Here is a 9,072-nt window from a genome sequence, read left to right as displayed (position 1 = left end):
TTTAAACTATTTGATATGGAATTAATAGTATTAATTGTGGTTTAATATTATATTCTTACATTTGCTCATTGTTTGTCAATATATCTATTACCATATACCACAATATAACTTATACTTGCTTATGTACTGTTTTAATTTAAAGTTATAAATTATAATTATCAAATACTGTTTTTAGTCCACTGTACTTTGAAATTGGAAATTTTATTCCTTTAAAGACTTAAAATAAAGATTATTATTATTTATTATTTTAATAATACAATATCATACTTATTGAAATTTATATTTTATAATATTTTCATATTAATTTTAAAGTCGGTATTCGGAAAAAAGACCCGGCTATAGCAGAGACCTATTCAGAAATTTGACGTCGGGTGCTAATGTTTTATCTTACCCTCTCCACCAAATAAAAAAAAAAAAAATGATTTTGAAAATTGACTTTTTCCACATAACTAGTGCGTCGAAGCCTTAATTTTCGGCGACCACTAGTTAGGTATCGATATCCTTTGTAGAACAGAAGTAAAAAAAAAAAAAAACTAAAGAGTATCTATGTATACACTACATGTAGATACATCGGTATTCGGTACATGTATATGTCTTGTTTCTACTGAATATAGTTGACATAAGAATGTCAATATCAATTTGGTATTAGAATAAAAAAAAAAAATAAAAAATAGTAAAGATAAAAAAAATAAAAAAAAAAGTAAAACATAGTTAGATTAAACTAATAATATATATATATTTTTTTTTTGTAATTATTTTTTTTATACATTTTTACATAGCAACCGGTTACTATAACAACCATTTGCTATAAACAATCGCCGTCTCAAATGGTAACATTCTAGGTGTCGGACAAATTAACAGAATGACCCCCCCATAAGACATAATATACATGTCAAAAATATTAACTAATTTTTGTTACTATAACATTACTACAATAATAATTAATAACGTAATAGATAAGTAATTTTTTTTTTTAGTTAGTTTGAATGATACTACACGCCATCATAAATTGTCAAACTTGCTTTCGTGACTCTTGTACATTAATAGGACACTCACATTTTTGAATTCACTGTATTTATATACAATAAACTCCTGACACAATATTGTTAATTTTAGATAGGAATATGAAATTCGTGGCGCTCGTGAGCTTACGACCATCTCTGTAAATTATTAAAATGATGGATGTACTTAGAATTTTTTGCTTTTTATTTTTGTTTTTAAAACATTTAATTTATTTAATTTATGTATTTAATTTATTTAACATTGTTTAAAGAATAGTTTTCTTATATAAATACGCATGACGCCTGTTAACTCTCGAATCGTATTGTCGTGCGCTATCCCAACTATAGCATTATATTTTTTGTATTAGCTGGTATGATATTGGTACCTATACGTTTGATAATTTTTGTGTCACAATGTTATTCGTACAACAAAAGTTGTGCCGAGCACAACAAGAAACTCTACAACTATTTAAAAGTATAGTAAAGTATTAAAGTCATACAGACTACTTAAGGATTAATATTATTATGTGAAGGTTTATTCCTAACGTTAAGACTACGGCATTTTTCCATAAAAAGTTAAAAACATAAATGACTCTGAACAACGAATTAACATTTTAAATGGACATTAATAGTGTATTATTAGGTATTATCTAAATAAAAGGATTAAAGAACTATCCGTTTAAATATTTATTATGCACTTCATTGTAGGTACTGATTATTGTTAATATAATATATATTACAAACAACACTTTAAGCAAATATATACATTATACATAAGTACATATTATAATGTAAAATGTATTTACTGAAGGATGATTTTTAAGACTTTGAATTTTTGACTATTATCTATAGTTATATTAGTATAATTTACTATAATTAATAGGTAGTTGGTAAATGTAGAAAGTTTAATTAAAAAAAGATTCGTATTGATATGAAAAAAACTGTTTATTATGTGAAAACAAAATGATAATGATTATTTAAAAATTGATTATAAAATGAAAAATTTCAAATTATACTAAAAATAAGTGAAAAAAATAAATATTTATAATATGTGCTATTGTTAGTTTTAGGTGAAAGACGTTCATTCTTGCGCGATTCGAATGAGGTTCCTGTAAAAAAAAAAGACAACGTTTGTGGTGAAAGGTAAAAATGAGTGTTTAAAATGTTTGTAAGAAATCTCGGTTGTTGAATGAAATGTATGCGAGGATGTAATTTAATAATAAAAAAACATATAAATTTCTTTTAACTATTAAACTATATTGTTAACCAATAATTTACGGGAAAATTTTCAAAGTTTACACTAACCATTAATATCGGTGTGCCAGCCAGTGAGGATAGGCATCATTGAAGGCTAGCTGCCTCTTCTTCGTTACTTTTAGATTTGTTGTCGTCCTTATCCGCCGATCTTCTTTCTCTAAATATTAGACTACCAATCCTAGGTGTATGCCGAACAATATTTAGTAGAGAACTTAATACTTCCTTAAGCATTGCAACCTGACCACGACCGCGTCCATTCTTAATATCTCGTTTTTGTGGCAAAAGTCGATTATCCTTGTGAATAGGGTCTGCAGGGTCTCCCTCTTTTGGAGGGTGTTCAAAGTCCCAGTCTCTAAATTTTTCTGTTGTTGTTGTTGTATCCGATCCACCATGACCACACCTCTTTTTTCGAGAATTTGTGTTGCCTTCTGCACCATCTGAAATATTAGGTATAATATACAACACATTTATGCAGTAACCATAACAATCAAAATATAAACAATTAAGTGTGTATTTACCTATAAAATATAATGTATAAAAATAATAGAACAACAATAATATTGGTAATAGTAAAAATTTTACTAAAAATTATTAATTATAATTAATTATAATAATTATTATTAATTTATTATTTTATTATTTTATTAATTTTATTAAAAATTATCGATAAAAATAGCAGTTTTTGTTTTTGCCTATAACTCAATATGATTAATTCTGGGTTAGTCCGTTATTGCGCTGAAGGCATTATTTTACTATATAGTTATAAGTAGAGCCCGAATTTATATGCACTAAAAAGTGTCAAAATATGCCATATAATATGCAGTAAAAATCATTTAAATATATACGTATATAATATAAAGGTCTAAATAAATACATAAATATTACTGTTTAAAAACAAAATAAAATATACTACTCAAAATATGCTTTATTCTTTTTTGTTAAAATTAATTATTAAATGATATTCAAGTTTTTCTTTAGTAAAACTATGCCATAGTCTATCTGTTAATAAATGCTTGTACATCGAAATTGATCGTTCACAATCAACTGAAGTTATTGAGGCAAATTTGAAAGAGCTTAAAATATTAGGTCTTGATAGTTATTAGAACTATATAGGTATAACAACTATAATAGGTATCATAAAATTAAATGTTTTGCATCGATAACGATGGTATAACGATTAGATTACATCAGATGAACAAATTCTTTTAATACGATTGCATTACCTCAACTATTTCTAATGTACCTATATACAATATTTTACATATAATACGTATTTTAAATTAAGATTAAACAGCAGTATCGCTAATTCCACGTTCTAATAGCCAAATTTTTTTCGCGACAGCGCATTTATTGAAATATGCAACAATTTGTTATTTGTATTTGCCAACAAATATGCATTTATAGACAAATATGCAAAAATATGCAAAATAAAAATTTAACCGTGAATTACAATTAGTGTGATTCGTGAAGAGGGAAAAAGGTGGTTTTTGTTAATGGCCTGAATACACGAAAATTTAAGTTCTTTTATAATTATTGTAAGCTCAACTTATGAAAAATTTTGTATTAAATTTTTAACTCTTAGCTACTTATGCAAAAAATTTTATGAATTATACCTACAAAATAATTTGCAAATATTCATAATTTTGGTCAAAATGTGAACTACAAATGCTAATAAAAAAAAATTGTGCCTATGTATAAAATTTCAAGTATTTACATCGATTAGTTTTTAAGTTATAGCAAAATAAAAAATTCGATTTTGACGAAAACTGGTTTTGCGTAAAACTTCCCGTTTTTCCTTCTTTTTTTTTTTGTTTTTCTCGATTATTTTGAAAACTGTTAGAAAATGTTAACTTTTTACCTATATAATGCACCAAGGATATTCAATTTTCCATCGGAAACCACCCCCATAGTTTGAAATTGGAGCATTATTTCGACTAGTTATGCTGTACACAGACACAAAAAAAAAAAACATACATCATTGTAAAATCAATACATTCTTCACTCCGTTCAAAATCTAAAAAAGTAAAACTATGGACGGTTTTAATGGTGATTTTAAAGAACGAACCGAATTCTTACTGCCACCAAAAACAGCGGTGTCTGCGCACGCTTATGTTATAAACATAGGTATTATAACTCTAATTGCTTACCTTGTAATTCCGAGGGTGTTGTCTGGGTTGGTAATGAATGTATGATCGGCATAACGACGGCCATCAGCAATATCATAATTTTCACAAACTCCATCGTGTTTGAAGCGAAGCTATAGACGATGTAATAATTGAGTGAACAGCAAGTAGACAGTAACGCGAAATGACGATCGGGCGCTGCTGCGTGCCTTTTTATGAGCTATTGAAGGGGTGGCGGTGGCGGCGGCGGTGGTGGTTCCAATCACCGATCGAACGGCAATTCTATTGGTCGCACTCCTCTCCGACTGTCCCGCTCACCCATCGTTCAGCCAGCCCATGTGACCACCCATCCACCCACCGGTCCAAAACTACGACTAAACACGGAAATGCGCACATGTCAAACATCTGCTGCACTGCGGAATTTCGGCGGCGGCGTTGGATGTCTCTGGTCGATAAACGTCGGTCGTGCACGTTAAAAATATAAAGACAATATCACGTAATCGAGAAGATATTTTAATAAAATAAGAATATTTATTTTTCAATATTTCACACCAATTGTCCAATATGTACTATATTATATTATATTATATTATATTATATTATATTATACGATTATGTTATACGATTTTTATATAGAAACAAATCGCATGGTTCCGCGACGTAAATTCATCATATTATACTGCAGTAGGTATTGGCCTGCGAAAATATTGCAGGTTTTTCCGCACTGACAAGAGATTACTGTAATTCATTATGGTAGGTACGTTATAATTAGGTAATTGTGTGATAAAAATAATAAATAGGTAATAGGTAATATTCTTTATTTTAAGAAATAAAATTCCCAATTTCAGTTTTAACAGACAGCAGTGACAGTGTATATAGTAAGTATAACACAATAAAAAACATATTTGTTATTTAATGTATACATTTATAATTAATAATTTTCAAATAAAACATAACATAAGAAAAATAATCATCATGGCGATTTTCAGAAGACTATTTTAAGTCTACAAAAAGTACACAGTAAATAAAATATTTGTTTAAGTAATTCATTATTTATTTCGCTGAATGATGGAAATTCATATAACAATTCCTAAATTCATTTACGAGAGTATTATTAAAAATGCCTTTATCTCAAAATTATAGCTGAGCAAGCTACACTTTAAATTTAATTTAGTTTATTTTATTTCTTGGCTTATCTAAGGCTTATCACATATTTAACTGAAGGCTTGTATTATTGCTTTTACTAAAAAAATAGTTGATTATTAATTTATAATTTTTTTTATAATACAGATTTACTATTCGTTGCATTAAATATACTCGATGAAAAACAAAGTATACTATATAATACATATTATATTATATTTTTTCTAGCCGAAACTCATTACAATTGATAATAATTAATAGGTATTTAAAAAGTAAAAATTGCAACGACACTTCGCATAATAATTATTTAACTAATATTAATAAATTAAATGATTTGTAAAAACAATTGACAAACATTTAAAAAAAATTGTATTGTTTTCATGCAAGGCCAATCATATGGAAGTCATACAATACTTAGGTACACAACATTGATAAAATACAAAACATACACACACACACACCCTCACGCACACGTAATTATTGTTATATCTGTTTATTTATTTTTGTTTGTTTAATTATCGCGTGAATTATATAACTTGCATTACGCAAATTACGACGGCGTGTTACCAGCCGCCGTATCGGCTCGCTGGTGCGCGCGGATTTTAACACGGCCGTTGTAATATTAATCAGTTTTCTCCTGAGCGTTGATTCGAACGTAAAGGTCCGCGCACTAATTTTCGCATTTTTTTTTTTTGTTAATATTTTGGAAAATATAAGTTCGTGGGCGCGAATCGCCACCTTTTTTCATTAATAAAGTTCGTGGGCGCGAATCGCCACCTTTTTTCATTAATAAAGTTCGTGGGCGCTAATCGCCACTATTATTATTTATTTTATTATATACTATTATATCCGTGTAGGCGCGAATCGCCACAGTTTTATTATTATTATACTATTATAGCCATATAGGCGCAAATCACCGCATTTTTATACATTTTTTCATATTATATTATACTGTGTGAGCGATAATCTCTGTATTTATTTTATTTGTTTATTTCGTGTGTGTGCAATTATTTATATAGGATTTTAGGAAGTAGCTGGCCAGCCGAGCACCGACAAATTGTGAGTTATTTTATATTATTGTTTTTATTTATTTATTAATTTACTCTATTGATCCAAAGGAGCTATATTTGTCTAGATTATTATTATTATACTTTTTTCTTTTTGGGCCAAAAGGGCCGTAAATTATTATTATTATTATTTATTATACTATAACCTTTTACAATAATTTCTACTGCTTTACAATTTATTTTGAGTTACCATATTTTTTTCATTTACCTATTTGTTCTTAGTTATTAGTTCTTACACACACATACAGATATACATTATACACACTTACACACCCACCGCGGGGAATCGTAAGTTCCTACACGAGAGTAGCAGGTAGACAATTACATACGTTAATTCCTATATATGTGATGTGTAAGTTCCTACACGAAAAAAAGGTACGTATGTTAGTTCCTACACGATGGAAGACAGGTACATGTGTAAGTTCCTACACTAAGTATATTATAAGTTATCAATCCACGTCCTATAAAATACTGTCATACATTTTAACCCTTTATTCTGTATAATATATAATTTATAAGCTATCTATCTAATTTAATTTAATAATTTAAAAAATAATAATTGTAAAAAAAAATATAAGTGAAATAATTATTTTTTCATGTAACACATAAACATAGAGTTTTTAAAACAGAGGTGTTTGGCTGTAGATTTCATTTGGGCCAAGCTTGGTTTCGTAAAATACAAAATATAGGTTATGCATCACAATTTAATTCAGTTGACGATGTAGGAAATAGTCGATACATATTTTTGGACTTTCTTTTCTAAATCCAGAGGAAGCGGAGGAATGTTTTACAGATATTTTATGGCAGATAAATCTGACAATTCAGCAATCACAGAATTTTTTGATTATTTAATTGATAATTATTTTACAAATAATAGTATTTTTCCACCGAAAATATGGGCTAAACAATCTTCTGATAGAATACACACGACAAACGCATTTACGCATGCGAAAGTTGTCATTCGGATTTTAATTCAAATTTTTATCATCAACATCCGCATATTTTTAAAATTATCGAAATTCTCAAATTATTTCAAGTTAATACATACATAAAAATAAGAACAACTGAGAGTAATTTAGTAATTAAAATAATCAAAAACATGCCGAAAAAAAAAATTTTAGAAATCAAAAAATAAAAGAATATTCAACTAACAAATTAATCAATATGACTACGTAAAGCTATAAGCTTCAGAAATAACCTCATAAAATATAATATATTTTTTTTTTATTGTTTTATTATATTAAAATTATTAAATTGATAATATTTATTAGGTTAATTATTAAATATTGTATAGAATGCACTGCTTTATATTTTTTACAATAAATGATGAATTATTATTAGGTAAATTATAAATATTATAAAGAATTATTTATTATATAAATAAAGGGTTAAAATATATGACAGTATTATAATATGATCTAACTGATATTAAATTTATAACTTATAATATACTTAGTGTAGGAACTTATACATATATGTACCTTTTTTTTATCGTGTAGGAACCAATATGTATCTTGTTTACCTGCTAGGTCTCGTGTAGGAACTTACATTCGCCCCCACCGCACACTAGCACTCACAGGTTTTGCTTGGGGAACCTGGCCACTTCCTGTTGAGTGCTATACCTATATACACACACGCACACACATACAAATCGGTCGGTGGATGATATAAGGTGCTTACGAAGAGTATTACGCAACCAGGCGCACGGCCTATTATTGTCCGTTCCTGGCGCAAACACATAATATGTACCTAAAATAATTTAAATTTTTAAACTACATACATTTATATCAGATTAGCCGGCGCGTTCATTATAGCGACATAATGATATTGTTATAGTTCAACGAGCCGTATACGATCGTATACAGAGTTACGTGATCTGGTGATAGGATTTAACCTAAGCTATATATTTAAGTATAGTATATCGGAAAGATGCACGGTGTGCCACTGTCGCAGATGAGTCTGCACGACGAGTTAGTTCTATAATATAATAAGCAAGGCTGGGCAAGTTAACTAATTATTTTAACTCGTTAAGTTAAGTTAATACAGAAAAATGTAAGTTAAGTTTAAAGTTAAAAGTTAGTTTTCTTATTTATTTAACTCGTTAAAAGTTAAAAGTTAATTTGAAAAAAAAAGTAACTTAACTTAGTTAAAAACAAGTTAATTTTCTTTTTTCATGTACCTACAATAAATTATCATACATTTTTATTAAAGCTTAACAAATAATATAATATAATAGAAGTCTAACTATTTTCAATAAACATATGTAATTGTATTAATTAGTAATTACAGTAGATACTTCAATCAATTATAAAATCAAACAAAACAAATAAATTATTTCAATGTATTTTTTTTACCTACAAGTTTTCCAAATGATAACTTAACTTAAAAATTTTTTTCTTGTTAATACCCATTAAATTTGTAAATTGTAATTATTAAATTTGTTATTAGGATTTAATTAAATAAATTACACATATATATTGG

At 27.7% G+C, this 9,072-nt stretch overlaps 1 protein-coding gene across 1 annotated transcript; it reads right to left on the bottom strand.

Annotated features, from left to right (window-relative positions):
- Positions 1 to 1,950: 1,950 nt before the first annotated feature.
- On the bottom strand, positions 1,951 to 4,596 carry LOC114125217 (uncharacterized). Its single transcript, XM_050208522.1, has 3 exons — positions 4,406 to 4,596; positions 2,307 to 2,695; positions 1,951 to 2,110 (listed from the first exon to the last, which is right to left on the bottom strand). Exons 1-2 carry the CDS (start codon positions 4,497 to 4,499, stop codon positions 2,343 to 2,345), a joined length of 447 nt encoding a protein of 148 aa, XP_050064479.1. The 5' UTR covers positions 4,500 to 4,596; the 3' UTR covers positions 1,951 to 2,110; positions 2,307 to 2,342.
- Positions 4,597 to 9,072: the final 4,476 nt, after the last annotated feature.

Source organism: Aphis gossypii, unplaced genomic scaffold, assembly GCF_020184175.1.
Source record: "Aphis gossypii isolate Hap1 unplaced genomic scaffold, ASM2018417v2 Contig00211_ERROPOS273001+, whole genome shotgun sequence".
NCBI lineage: Eukaryota > Metazoa > Arthropoda > Insecta > Hemiptera > Aphididae > Aphis > Aphis gossypii.
This window is presented reverse-complemented; position numbering and strand designations above follow the sequence as displayed.

Excerpts from the sequence above, each read along its gene's own strand:
- LOC114125217 (XM_050208522.1), bottom strand. The coding sequence starts at position 4,499 with ATGGAGTTTGTGAAAATTATGATATTGCTGATGGCCGTCGTTATGCCG. Across the intron at positions 2,696-4,405 it reads AACACCCTCGGAATTACAAG|ATGGTGCAGAAGGCAACACA; the intron begins GTAAGCAATTAG and ends CTAATATTTCAG.